The sequence below is a fragment of the Thamnophis elegans genome, chromosome 8, assembly GCF_009769535.1.
Source record: "Thamnophis elegans isolate rThaEle1 chromosome 8, rThaEle1.pri, whole genome shotgun sequence".
Lineage (NCBI taxonomy): Eukaryota > Metazoa > Chordata > Lepidosauria > Squamata > Colubridae > Thamnophis > Thamnophis elegans.
Genome location: NC_045548.1, coordinates 42,082,777 through 42,098,396, shown reverse-complemented (window position 1 = coordinate 42,098,396; position 15,620 = coordinate 42,082,777). Strand labels below are relative to the sequence as shown.

Below are 15,620 nucleotides of genomic sequence, written 5' to 3'. Positions count from 1 at the left end.
AGGGAAAGTATAGTAATAAAGATAGAAGCGGTACTAGTGTTAGGGCTGATATTTGCAGGATTGAATGCAAAATTGGAATTGAGGAAATATCAATAAACAGAATTTTGGTGGGGATGCAACACCAGACTGTTGGCATTTGCCAAGTCCATTTCAAAATAAAAACAAAAAAAAACCAAAAACCAACCGAAGATGAGCTGCCAAGAACGATCACTGGAACACTGAAAATGTTATTTGAATCAAAGCCAAAATTTTGCTGTAGAAGATGCTCTGGAATACAGAAGTCTCCTGCCAAAAAACTTACATTTGAATTCTATGTAGTATGGGCTAATATGTATGAGGAATACACACACACACACACACACACACACACACACACACACACACGTACATACACATAAATACATACACACATATGCAGTGGAGGAAAAAAAATTTAGTCAGCCACCAATTGTGCAAGTTCTCCCACTTAAAAAGATGAAAGAGGCCTGTAATTGACATCATAGGTAGACCACAACTATGAGAGACAAAATGAGAAAACAAATCCAGACAATCACATTGTCTGGTTTGGCAAGAATTTTTTTGCAAATTATGGTGGAAAACAAGTATTTGGTCAATATCAAAAGTTCATCTCAATACTTTGTTATATATCCTTTGTTGGCAATGACAAAGGTGAAGTAAGTCTTCACAAGGTTGGCACACATTGTTGCTGGTATGTTGGCCCATTCTTCCATGCAGATCTACTCTAGAGCAGTGATGTTTTGGGGTTGTTGCTGGGCAACACAGACTTTCAACTCACTCCAAAGGTTTTCTATGGGGTTGAGATCTGGAGAGTGGCTAGCTCACTCTAGGACCTTGAAATGCTTCTTATGAAGCCAGTCCTTTGTTGCCCGGGCGGTGTATTTGGGATCATTGTCATGTTGAAAGACCCAGCCATGTTTCATCTTCAATGCCCTTGTTGATGGAAGAAGGTTTGCATTCAAAATCTCATGATACATGGCCCCATTCATTCTTTCCTGTACACGGATCAGTCGTCCTGGTCCCTTTGCAGAGAAACAGCCCCAAAGCATGATGTTGCCACCCCCATGCTTCACAGTAGGTATGGTGTTCTTTGGATGCAACTCAGCATTCTCTCTCCTCCAAACATGACGAGTTGTGTTTCTATCAAATAGTTCTACTTTGGTTTCATCTGATCATATGACATTCTCCCAATCCTCTTCTGGATCATCCAAATGCTCTCTAGCAAACTTCAGACGGGCCCGGACATGTATTGGCTTAAGCAGGGGGACACGTCTGGTACTGCAGGATCTGAGTCCCTGGCGGCATAGTATGTTACTGATGGTAATCTTTGTTATGTTGGTCCCAGCTCTCTGCAGGCCATTCACTAGGTCCCCCCGTGTGGTTCTGGGATTTTTGCTCACCGTTCTTGTGATCATTTTGACCCCACGGGGTGAGATCATGCATGGAGCCCCAGATCGAGGGAGATTATCAGTGGTCTTGTATATCTTCCATTTGCTAATTATTGCTCCCACAGTTGATTTCTTCACACCAAGCTGCTTGCCTATTGCAGATTCAGTCTTCCCAGCCTGGTGCAGGTCTACAATTTTGTTTCTGGTGTCCTTTGACAGCTCTTTGGTCTTTACCATAGTGGAGTTTGGAGTGTGACTCTTTGAGGTTGTGGACAGGTGTCTTTTATACTGCTAACAAGTTCAAACAGGTGCTATTAATACAGGTAATGAGTGGAGGACAGAGGAGCCTCTTAAAGAAGAAGCTACAGGTCTGCGAGAGCCAGAAATCTTGCTTATTTTTAGGTGACCAAATACTTATTTTCTACCATAATTTGCAAATAAATTCTTTCCAAATCAGACAATCTGATTGTCTGGATTTGTTTTCTCATTTTGTCTCTCATAGTTGAGGTCTACCTATGATGTCAATTACAGGCCTCTCTCATCTTTTTAAGTGGGAAAACTTGCACAAGTGCTGGCTGACTAAATACTTTTTTGCCCCACTGTACATAAATAAATAAATAAATAAATAAATAAATAAATAAATAAATACATACATACATACATACATACATACATACATTGTAAACCACAATGCCCACAATGAATAAGATGATGTAACACTTTAAAATGATGAAAAGTTTTCCTGAATACTGAAAATAGTGAAATTATTTTTCCCCACAGATTTAAAGACAAAAATACATTCAAGTGTTTCTTGAACTTTTTTTCTCTCATAATCTTCCCCACTTTTAAAACTAAGTAGGAGTTTGATTTATGTGGGTTATGTTTCAATATTTACTGAATTAAAAATTATAACTGACACTTCACTGCTGCTACAATTAGTTGGTATAGTTTTAGTCTACATTACAAAAGTTTTCTGTCTTTAATTGGGTGAAACATTATATCACAATGATGGCGAATCTTTTAGAAACCAAGTGCCCAAACTGCAACCCAAAACCCACTTATTTATTGCAAAGTGCCAACACGGCAATTTAACCTGAATACTGAGGTTTTACTACCTAAAATAATGATAAACAAGGCAGAGTCCAGCTAATTGTTCTACAAAAAATGTGATAAATGCACTTTTATGCCCCCTTCATTTTTTTCTGCTTTTGAAATATTACGTTTAGCAACAAAAAAAATTAAACTTTTGTAATATCATTTCTCTTTCCCTTTCTCTCTCTTTCCCTCCCTCCTTCTCTCCATCTCTCTCTCTCCCCCACCCTCCCTCTCTTTTCCAGCCTCTCTCTCCCTCTCCGCCCCCACCCCACCAGGAGAAATGCGATGGAGCTGGGCTGGGACGATGGCACGCGTGCCCAGAGAGGATTCTGAGTGCCACCTCTGGCATGCGTGCCATAGGTTCGCCATTGGTATATCATGAACAATATATTATAAGCATCATAAAGTTATGGGGTTTTTGATATGCTAGTGCTACCCAAGATCTATTATAACATACCATATTTTTCGGAGTATAAGACACACTCCCCCCCTAAAAGAGGGTGAAAATTTGGGTGCTTCTTATACATGATATGTAACCCTGCCCTTTGGCTTCTGCCTCCCAGAAATTTGCCTCTTTGCAGCAAACAGCGAACAACCAGTTTCAGCTTCAGCGTAGCCTGATTAGCACAAGGACTCCTAACCATCAGCTATTTCAGGCTGGAGGGATTGCCATTGCCTATTGCTGCCTCTGCATGCCTGAAACAGCTGATCATCGTGAGGTCCACTGAAACCGAAATGGGCTGCTTGCTGCAAGAAAGTACATTGCTGGGAGGCAGAGACAGATTTTTTTTCCTTCTGCTAATTAGGGTGAAACAGGCCGTTTACTGTTTGCTTCTTGCCAAATTGTAAAATTTCATTGACAAACAAATACAGTGTGAATTACAATATAAAATATTTACATTATTACTTGTCTTCCTCTTCATTTTCTATTCCCGTATTTTACATATTGTTTTGGCATATTAATATCTTTCATATCAATTTATAAAGCAACATTTTGTCCAGGTGAAAGATATGGATGTTCAAGTACAGGTAATCTTTAAACTTATAACCATAATAGAGGTTACCCATCATGGCTGTGAGTTGTGACAGTTGTAGAACAGGTCAATCATGTCATCCAATTTTACAAGTTTTTCTGATGAACTCTGTGGTCATTAAGTGGACCACAGAGTTTGCTAAGTTTGCTAAAAGTGTTGTTTTGCCTAAATTCAAAACCATTAGTTTTTCAGCAAAATTATCTTAGAATGTGGTCACATGACTGCAGGATGCTATCAATCAATGACTATCAATGAGACCCATTGCTGAGCAGCCAAAGTTCAATCACTTGATTGTGGGCGACCATAGAGCCTTAAAACTGGGTTGTAAGTAGCTTCCCCACAGATCCACTGTAACTTCAAATGGTTGTTAAGCAACCAAGCCGAGGACTAACTGCAGTATAATTTAAAACGCTACATTTTTGTATCCAAAAATGTAACAGAAATACCCATTACAATAAATTAAAATGAAAATAGTTTTAGCAATGTATAGCAAAGGACAAGTATAAAAAGTGGAAAAAGGAGCAAATAACTAAGGCAAAATATCAGTAAATACCCGAGCCTATGAGGAGCTAAGATTCACAATGAACAAAGACTTACAAAAAAAGTAAATAACTTCTTCCAACATGTTAAAAACAAGAAAAAAGTCAAGGTAACAATTGGTCCATTGCTGCGAGAAAACGGCAAGAAGGTGACAAGCAACAGGGAGAAAGCAGAACTACTTAATTCATTTTTTGCTTCTTTCATTACATAAAGGGGAAAAACAGTCCAACCTATCAATAGCAATAGCAATAGCAGTTAGACTTATATACCGCTTCATAGGGCTTTCACCCTCTCTAAGCGGTTTACAGAGTCAGCATATTGCCCCCAACAACAATCCGGGTCCTCGTTTTACCCACCTCGGAAGGATGGAAGGCTGAGTCAACCCTGAGCCGGTGAGATTTGAACAGCCGAACTGCAGACAGCTGAAGTAGCCTGCAGTGCTACATTTAACCACTGCACCATCTCGGCTCAAAAAGAGCACCACAAAAAACAGATTAGGAACACAAGTTAAAATATGGAAGAAAATGGTAAGTGAACACCTGTCACCCTAGACGAGTTCAAATCACTAGGACCGGATGGATTACATCTCAAGGTTCTAAAGGAACTGGCAGACGAGATCTCAGAGCCACTAAACTATATATTTCAAAGATACTGGAGCACCGGAGAAATGCCAGAGGACTGGAAAAGAGCTGAGGTAGTTCCCATCTTCAAAAAAGGAAAAAAAACATAGATCCAGCAAACTACAGACTTATCAGCCTGATCTCAATACCTGGGAAGATTCTGGAAAAGATAATCAAGCAACGAATCAGCGAACACCTAGAAGCAAACAAAGTAATAACCAAAAGCCAACACGGGTTTGTCAAAAACAGAGCATGCCAGACTAATCTTATTGCATTCTTTAACAAAGTGACAACATTAGTGGACCAGAGGAATGCTGTCAATATCATTTACTTGTACTTCAGTAAGGCATTTGCTAAAGTAGACCATAACCTACTACTAGATAAAGTAGCACCACCACCAAATGGATTCGTAACTGGCTGACCAGCCGAACTCAATGTGTAGTCCTCAATGGAATTGCATCTGCATGGAGGGAAGTATTCAGTGGAGTACTCCTAGGCTCTTTTTTAGGCCCAGTACTCTTCAACATCTTCATCAATGACTTGGACTAGGGGATAGATGGGGAACTCATCAAATTTGCAAGCTGGCAGGAATAGCCAACACTCCAGAAGATAGTTCTTAAGATACAGAAGAATCTTGACAGGTTTGAACACTGAGCACTATCTAACAAAATTAAATTCAATGGTAAAAAAAGTAAGGTTCTACATTTAGGCAAGAAAAACAAAAGGCACAGGTACAGTATATGTGGTACCTTGCTCAATAGTAGTAACTGTGAAAGGGATCTTGGAGTTCTAGGACAACCATTTAAATATGAGCCAGTCGTGTGCAGCAGCTGCCAAAAAAGCCAACACAGTTCTAGGCTGCATAAACAGAGGGATAGAATCAAGATCACATGAAGTATTAATACCACTTTATAACGCTTTAGTAAGGCCACACTTAGAATATTGCATTCCGTTTTGGTCACCACGATGTAAAAAAAATGTGGAGACTCTAGAAAGAGTGCAGAGAAGAGCAACAAAGATGATTAGTGGGCTGGAGGCTAAAACATATGAAGAATGGTTGCAGGAACTGGGTATGTCTAGTTTAATGAAAAGAAGGACAAGGGGAGACATGATAGCAGTGTTCCAATATCTCATGGGCTGCCACAAAGAAGAGAGTCTAGCTATTGTCCAAAGCACCTGAGGGTATGGCAAGAAGCAATAGGTGGAAACTAATCAAGGAGAGAAGCAACTTAGAACTAAGGAGAAATTTCCCAACAGTCAGAACAATTAATCAGTGGAACAACTTGCCTCCAGAAGTTGTGAAAGCTCCAACACTGGAAGTTTTTAAGAAGATGTTGGATAACCTATTGTCAGAAGTGGTATAGGGTTTTCTGCCTAAGCAGTGGGTTGGACTAGAAGGCCTCCAAGGTCTCTGTCAACTTTTATTCTATGTATGGCATACTTCATTTTATTTTTGCTAGAAAACAAATGCAATTTAAAAAATAAATAAACTTACCTCTCCACTATCGTCTTTGCTGTGTGAAATATCCATTATTCGGTCAACTTCAACATAATCTGGATTAAAAAGTTCATCATCTATCTATTCAAGGGCAAGCATGGATAAAGGAAAAAATCAGTAAATAAAACAGTAGGGATACTATAACACAAAATGCATGTTTGGTAAATTATAGCATTAATTTAAATGCAACAATCCAGAATGATAGCATTTCTGAGGGACCTGAACTTCTTTCGCTTTGTTAACTGGGTCTCTTAATCACAGTGTAAAGTTTTTGTTATCATGCAAGAATGTTTAAGAATAGGAATGTTTAGGGTTATTTTAAATGAAGTGAGAAATTACAATTCACTAACGAACAGCCTAAAATGTTTATAGCATGTGATGCATTTAGCATTCTTGAAGATTGAAATATATAAATTGGAATTATGAAAGCTATATGCTGTAGATACAAACTTCAGAAATCACCTAATTACTGCTTAAATCATATTCAGAAAAAAATATTCCTGAAGAAATAAATTAAATACCCTATTTGTTTCCTACTTTATCTTGGCAATGAACTTATTGTTTATATTTCTTAAATTTATGTGAGAACTGATATATAATTGTGTACAAATCAAATCTATTATAAATACGTACTTTTTCTTTTTATATGATATAGTGTAGTGGTTTTACTTGTTCAATCAATGATTTACAGAGATTGCCTGGATAAGTCCCTGCAGTTTTCTGGTTAAGATTTTTCAGAAGTGCTTTGCTATTGCCTCCTTCCTAAAGCTGAGAGAAGGTGACAAGCCCAAGGTCACCCAGCTGGCTTTGTGCCTAGGGCAGAACTATAACTCACTGTCTCCTAGTTTCTAGTCTCATGCCTTAACAGCTTCACCAAATTGGCTCTCATGTGCTTACTGGTACAAGCTAAAGGCAAACACACATAGCACTTTTTGAATAATTGAAAAGTTCAAGGTTTTCAGATACATTATTTTGATTGTTGAATTGGCATATTCTAAAAGCAAAGATCTTGCCAATCAGTTTTGGATACTTGGTCTTTGCTTGATATATCTCTTACATGGCAGATAACTTTATCCATCAATAGTTACTTCTAAGTATCCTTTCCACTAACTTTCCACCATGGAACTGATTTCTATAGATCACAGATGGTTTCAGAAGAGAACGGAACATACAGATTCTCTTGAGTCATACCAAATCTAACCAATTAAGTTGTAACTTCTTTTTAATTGATTATACCATGAAATTGGTGGAAAAATTCAACCAGAGAAACTGTTTTGGATAATGTGGTGTTTTAAAGTGGACTGTCTCTAAAAAATTAATCAGCTTATTGCAGCCTGTTAGCTATTTAATTTGCAGAGAAAAGTGTATTATTCCATCATGACTGAGGAATTATTCAAATTCATAAATCATGATGAAATAATACATTTCTCTGCAAATTAGTACCTAATTCACTGCAATAGGTTGATTAATTTAAGTTGTTATGTAGCCCGGTTAATGTGGATTAACTTTGTTCATTCTCACCTGATGATCAAAACAAGGAATTTATGAAGCTGCCTATAAAGAGAAGACATTGACATACCACTTTGAAAAAGCTAGTTGGGAACATCTGAATTTCACACCCTTTTCAGCAGATATGGTAAAATGCTGAAAAATCCAAAATATTAGGTACCATCTTGATCTAAAAAGATATTTATAATAAAGGTGGAATATAATGGAGTAAGAAAATTGCTTCAACATGACAACATAAATAAGTAGTAATCTTGAAGCAGTTTTAATATTCTATAAATGCTCTTGAGATGAGACCCATTCGGCCTTCCAAAAGAGCATGAAGATCTGGCTCTGCCAACTGGAGTGAGTCCTAATCAGGGTGTGGAACTCTGGAAGTGGCTAACGGATTACATTAAAAAACACCTCCTTGCTGTGGGGACTTTGCTCGATTCCTCTCCATCTTATTTAATTTTAACTACCTTCCTCTTATTTTAATTTTAAATTTAAGGTCCCTATTTATTGTTTATTTTATATGGCATTTTTATTGAATGATTGTAAAATGCCTAGAGTTGCCTTTGGTGAAATGAGTGGCACATAAACCAGTAAGAAAAAGTTAAATAAATAAGCAAGCATGCAAATAATTAATAAATAAATAAATAAATAAATAAATAAATAATACATGATAGCATAATATGTCTTTGCTTTTCCATGTAATCATGGAAAAACTACTGTCTTGGCAACAGAGCATTCTACTCATAATTTATGACATGGTTTATAATAGAGGACACAATTTATCAAACAGCAATCTCAAATTAAGGGTTTAATAGGAAATAATTGGCATCTTGGACACAAAAACTGAAGAAAAATTAAAGAAAATTGGTATAATTTAGTAAGAAAAATAATCTTCAGAAAGTACTGCATGTAGTATTCTGAACCAGCAATGGTTTGTGAATGTGGCATGTGACTTTATGCTGATTAGAATTGGTTTACCTAGATTAAACTTCAGTTTGTCAACTTCCAGACACTAATTCCATAGTCTACTGAGAACAGCACCCAATCAACATGAAATTAACATGAAATCTTTAGCTACTTTGTTTTCAAGCATTGCCTGAAGCTGATATACAGCTGTTGCTAACAATTTTCTAAGCTCCCTACCAGTTTGATTTAAAGATGTAAAGAAAAGAGACAGGATTTGTAGTCCTACAAACCATATTTACTAAAGAACAGCACAATAAACTTATTCTATCTCTAAAGGTTTCTATAGCTTTTGAGACAGAACAATAAACAAAAATGCATTAATTGTTGGGCAGTTAAATAATTCCATATTTCCTAGAGGGGAACCTCCTGTATCTTTTGGATCACAGTGTGCTGTTTTGTTCCTTCTTCTTCTGTTTCAGTGTAAATACTCAGTCCCAGTGACACTGTAAAGTGAGGGGATATTGTGTTAACCCACATGCCAGTGAAATTAGATCTTCCCATTATTTCACCTAGTTATGGCAGCCATAAAACTCACTATCTACCAACTACTAAATGAGGTTTCAATACTGAAACATAATTATCAGGAGTAACTTTGTGGGCAGCTCAGGCTTCAAACTAAGTGACAGACCAACCACTATTTAAGTCAGTTTGTTTAGAAAAATAACAGGATTTTAATTAAATATTAAATGAAATAAAGATTCAGGACTAACATATTTTTGATCAGATTCCTTTGCTACATGTTTGGACATGAAGATGTATGACACATATTGCTCAGATCACTAGCTTTTCTGTAAGTCTAAGCCTCAGCTAGCTCTAGTTTGTTTGAAACAGACTAGATTGAAATTAAGAAATTCTCTGGAAAATGTGACAACAATGTGGGGAAGGGGAAAGTTATTTATTTGTACATGTATCTATAAAACTAGTTCCTTAGAATCATTCAATCATTATAAAACAATTAATAATACAATAAAGTCTAAAACTTGTAGCAATGTAAGAAGCCAGCATAATGAAGTACAATCCAAAATAAATAAAAACCCACAAGATTTAAGACCATTAAAAATCAAGAGAATTTAAACATCAATCCACTTCAGTAGATTGAGTGCTTAAAAGTCTGTTTTCAAAACATTTAATAAAAATATTTATCCAGCCTATATAAAGTATTATTTTAAAGGAGCCTATGGGATCTTTACAATGTTAGGGGTAATCTGAATGTTGAATGTTTATTTCATTTATATGCTGCCCTTTTCCCCCCGAAGGGGGACTCAGGGCGGCTCACAACTCAAACCAGGGAAGGGGGATACAGACAAATTAACAACAACACAAAACAATACATAATCTCTTCAAGGCATATAGATATTTACAGACATATGAGATCCAGATTGATGTTTCACTGTGATAAGCTACCACATCGTGCATCTGCTTACATTCCAAATAGTTTTCAAAAGAAATTGCAGGTACATTGAATAGAAATGACTGAGCTTTACATGATGGAGTTATCAATGAACCTCAGCCCTACTACATGATTTAATCCAATTGAAATAATAAAAATATACCTCTGAAAGGAACTTATTTTGAACCTGCTTTGCTTTAAATCTTTTAATCTTCTGTTGAATTCTCCTGTCTTTGTCCAGTAGTTCCACAGATGCCCATTGGCAATGGAGGTAAGAGCTAAAAGAAGAAAAATAATCATAGCACTATTTATCGCCTAATGTTTATGCAAACTGATTGTCTTAATAAAATAATTGTCTTAAAACTAATACATAAACTGCAGAGTTTTATGATATCATTTAGCAAATAACTGCAATGGACATTTTGATTAAATATGGAAGATAGGACACTATGCTTCTTGTTTTATTAATATCATCTCCCTAAATATTAAGAGAAAATAATATTTTAGAACTAAAGAGGATATTTTCAGCAATAATCATTTTGACTGGAGAAACAAAGAACTCAATTCATTAAAAAAAATCCTGATTTGCCTGAGAGTATAGCAGAATGTGATTTGCTTGCTTTAGGTTAACAGTGTTGAAATGAGCTATGACTTAGCTTTGTGACTAATTCACAGCTGTTACTTGTTCAATAAACCTGGCTCATAACAGTGACCATCAACTTAAGTTAATCTGACGTAAACATTTTAACAGAATAAAAATGTTCAAAGTCAGATTGATTTAAATCAGATATTGCACAATTAAATATTTTCTATCACAACTTTTGCAACTGGAGAGCACATTTGGAATTCCTAGAATTGGTTGGGGGCAACTCAGAAATAGTTACAACTAAAACAGGGAAAGCACCAGGGTTTGATAGACCTCCAAGTTCATACTGTAAGCATTTTGAAGACCAACATTTGCAACCACTTCAATGTGTGCTGAATTTTATTTTGCAGGGATCTGCTATGTGAATTGTGGAAAGAAGCTAATACTGCTTTATTGTCAAAAGAAGAACAAGATTTAATCTAAACTAAGATTTACTGTTGAATTTCATTGCTGAATAATGACTATAAAATATTTACATCAATTTTGGCTGATAAATTAAAGAAGATTGTGCAGGATTTTATTTATGATGACCAATATGGGATCTTACACAAAATTAAGAAACAATATAAGAACTGTATCTACAACAATATACCAACTGGCACTTCTTTATTTATTTAGTGTATGGTAATGTAACATTAGCCAGGAAACTGCAATGCTATTGCAGAATATAGTTTGACTGTCTGTTTGCTAGCTCTGTTTGGTTCATGCTCGCACATTTCCAAAGATACGTGTTGGGAGGGAGAACTAGCTCTGCACCAGAAAGAAAAACAAGTAGCTTTCCTGCAGCAGCAGCCGAGACCCTCTCCCTCCATCAAAGCCACCTCACAAACAGACATCACAACAGGGAGGTGCAGGGCCGGCAGGATTCTGCTCATCTCTGTACTTCAGTATTATCTACTTATCTAGCCGCATAGAACATGCTTTTGAACTGTTAGGTGGACGGCAGCGGAAGCAAGTGACGAGAGCTCCTCCCACCATGCAGTGCTAGAATTTGAACTGCTGGAGCAAAGATCATCTCCAGCATCATTAAGCCACTAAGCTATCATGCCTCCCTGCAAGTGGCACTGATTTTTCTGGATACAGAAAAAACTTTTGACAATTTGAATTGGTCTTTTATGTTTAAAGTTATTAAAGTTATGGACTCTGGAATTTTTCTTTTTATTCTGGTCTTCATGACAACACTACATTTTATGCATAGTTCAATTGTTTTAAAAAAAGGGACATATATAGTGGCAGAAGTGAGCAATTTGGGAGATTTAACAAATATCCACAACACCCACTTCAATGTAACCCTGGTTCTATCTGCATTGCTCACAATAAACTTTGGCCATAAATTATAAGTGACAAAGAGATAAACTGGATTCAAACTGGTAAAATATAGCAAGTGCTATGAGCAGTTGGTTAGCAGAAGATGAATCCTACAATATACAAAAGGGCTGACTCCACCTCTGAACTAGAAGGCAAGACTTGAGGCATCTTCCTTTTCTAATATTACAAAACTTTCAGTGAGTTTATGTACTATAAGCACTCTATATGACCCTGGATGGCCCAATATGGCCGAAATTTACATGTGGGGGCAAACTTATCCATTTTATAAAGATAGGTAGCTCTTCCTGTAACAATTATACAAATATTTTTAATCACTGAAATAGGCTACTCATGTCCAAAACAATTTTTGTACTTTACAATTAGAAACACATCTGTATTCTATTACTTAAGCAACACCATCTTATATGATAAAAAAACCACAGCTACTATGTTGCAATTCCTGCCCTTTGGAATGATATCTATCCAGTTTCAAGTGACTCCCATCTATACATTGTTAAAGTAATTGTTGAAAGAGTTTCAGAAACAAACAAGCCTTCCAGTTTCTTCAATAATATACTCGTGGGAACCTCATAAAACTCTGGATGTATACCGTTTCAGAAGGCAGGAATTGTAACATAGTAGCTGTGCATTTTGGGTCCTATAAGATGACACTACTTAAGTAATAGGATACGAAGTGCCCTTCTTCTGCTGGACTGAACCAACAGAGATAAATGGAGATGAGGGATCCTTCAGAGAGTCAGGCATAATACCTAAAAATATTATAAAGTAGTAACCGGCACTTTACTCAGACTAGGGCATGTCTGTCTAATCCAGGAAAGTGCTCAACTGCTGCAATAGATGTATCTATGCACTTGGTGACAACTAACAGATACACTTTGAGCAAGAGCTAGACATCCCAGAGGAGCCCCATATTTTGCACATTTTGAATGGGAAAGTCAGCAATGAATTATTTCTGAATTTTGAGGGCCCAATTAGACACAACCATTTGGTCTTGTGAAGACTGAACCTAAGTCTCATCCCCTTCCCTCATCCAGACAATCTCAGGTATTGGGTCAGGACTTAGACTACATCTTTATACCAGGTTTGAGATATACAACTGGGTATCATATGCATATCAATGATACCTGACCCAAACTGGCAGGTGATTTCACCCCATGGTTTCCATGTAGATATTAAATAGAAAAGGGAGAAAGTTTTAAGCCCTAAGGCACCCACATGTGAGAGATCATGGGCAAGATTTCTTTCCACCTGTCAACACTGATTGAAAGTGGCCACAGAGAAAGGAGAAGTTATTTATATCAGGATTTGAGATATCTAATAGTATATCTAAATCTCTGGTATAAAGAGAAAGGCCAGCAAGGGTTGCAGGTGGGTGGTGAGGAGTGTGGACAGGACAGCAAGAGTCTTAGGCTGGTACTGAGGAGTGCAGACATTGTGGCATGGGTGAGCCAGTAAGAGTTACAGGTGGGCCAGTGGGAGATGCAGGTAGAATGCTGCAGTGGTTTGGTTATATAGATACTGGCTGCTTGTTATGGCCCAGTTACAGTCTAAGTATCTTGAATAATTTATTCAGGATCATCAGAAAGAAAATCAATGCTGAATAGTTTTCATTAGGGAAGTATGAATTGTGGAGAAAATGTCCTGAAGATTAATTTTCTTCTAGACTAAACCCTTGAGAAATAGATTTCAAGCATGCCTCGTGCCTTGGTTTCCTGGGGGCAAAAAGGATCTCTCTTGGCCTTATGTGTGAGGCTGGCTGCAGACCTTGACTATGAAATTGTGTTTTCCATTTTGATGCTTTGTCCTCTCTCCACATCTGAATAGCACTTGCTGTATGTGCTTCTGAAAGCAGAAGTAGCTGAATACTTATAAACAAAGGATATAATTCTTAGGAAAATGCAGCCTCATGGGATATGTAAGGAGGCTAGGGCTTTTATGCCCTTCACAGATAACCAAGGTTCAACCAAGTCTACCTCTTCTCTCTAGTCTCAGAGCTACCATGCTGGAGTATCACTGGGCCATTTTGTTCTTTTGAAGCTGACCCATCATATCACCACATCCAGCATCCTTAAGCTTTCCTACTACAATCCTATCAATTTTCCTACTACAATCCTAACAGGAAATGCTCTCGAATTGTATCTTGGTGCTAAGTGATATATTGCTGTTGTGTATATTGCCGGCCTCACATTAAGTACCCAAGGATTCTGGGGGTCATCAGCTATATTACCCTCTCCTGAAATTTTGCTTGTCCACTTTGAAAGAGATCATCCCATAACTGGCCTGAACTTTCCTGCTAGCTAATGAAATTTTCTTGGCATTCCTCTCAGGCTGCAGGAGAGTTGCTGCAGTTGGCACAATCCAGTGTCTGCTTCATTAAAATAAGGAAAAATTTTGGGTGGCCTTTAGTCTGCTTCATTGAAGGCAAGCTTGAAAACTTCTTACTTACTTTAGAGGTGATTGGACTTTTCCCTTGACGCTTTCTCCCCCACCCTCAATCTCCTGGGTTATTCTCTGCATAACTGTAGTTGACCTATAACACTCTTAATTGTAACATTTTATTCTGAATTCTTAAGATGAATCTGCTTTCCCCTAGAAAGCAGAAGATAAGACTGAAAAGATGGGTTACCTCTACAGGACAGGAAGTAACCTTAAGATCCGCATTCTAGAGTTATAGTTGAACTATTAAACTCAATAAATTTAAATGTCAATTTCTAGAATGTCATTTTCACTGCAACTATAGCTGAAATTTACCTTAAGAGTGATACTCTGCAGCAGAAACTAAACAACACTGTAGCTTTTATATTTTTTTAGTCTGGAGTTCTGTTGACATCTAGTTACTAATCTCATGGTTAGAAAGTTCCAGCTCCACTCACCACTAAGTAGTGTATAAAATAAGACATTATGGATACATCTATTATAAGCAGAAATATTCCATAATGACACATATTCTCCTTCCAAACACTTAAAATTAATATTCTGTATTGCTACTCATATGCAGAACAGTATCTGTAATTGATTTGTACTTAATATCTAATGTTTATATATTTTAACATGTTTTACATATTGTGGAGCTGTTTAAAGAATATTGAAGACAGGGGTTGCTTACAAGTTTTTGTATTTTACATAGAATTCTTCTGATAGTGTTTCTTCTCCATTCTCCATCTATAAAAAGAAAGATCAATGGTTTTAATTACAAACAACTGTGGTAAATATCACCTTAATCTTAGTTAATAGAAAATATTCCTCAAAAACAGGATGTGTTTGATATTTAATAGTAACAATAAAAATAGGATTTAAAAATTTCTTATATATTTTTAAAGGAAAAGCAGAGAGTTAGAAATGCAAAAACTTCCCTGAATTTACTTAAGCCTTGAAAATTCTACTCATTACAATTTCAAACACATGAATCATTGTAACTCCTCCCTAACCACACACAGCTTCATTCACAAGTTGACCCCAAAATGGCTTTCTGCCAAACCCACAGTGCTACAGAGAAGCCAAGTGTACCATTTTCTCAGGCAGCAGCCAATTAGCAACTGCACTCCTGAATGCCTTATGTATTATTTTTGGCTGGCTCTTGACAACTTTATATTGTG

At 36.8% G+C, this 15,620-nt stretch overlaps 1 protein-coding gene across 1 annotated transcript in view; it reads right to left on the bottom strand.

Annotated features, from left to right (window-relative positions):
- Positions 1-15,620, bottom strand: part of CHD7 (chromodomain helicase DNA binding protein 7) — a 206,345-nt gene that overhangs the window by 46,313 nt on the left and 144,412 nt on the right. Inside the window, 3 exon segments of the mRNA XM_032222540.1 lie at positions 6,191-6,274; positions 10,213-10,327; positions 15,131-15,186. Of these exon segments, the coding sequence (XP_032078431.1) occupies positions 6,191-6,274; positions 10,213-10,327; positions 15,131-15,186 (255 nt within the window).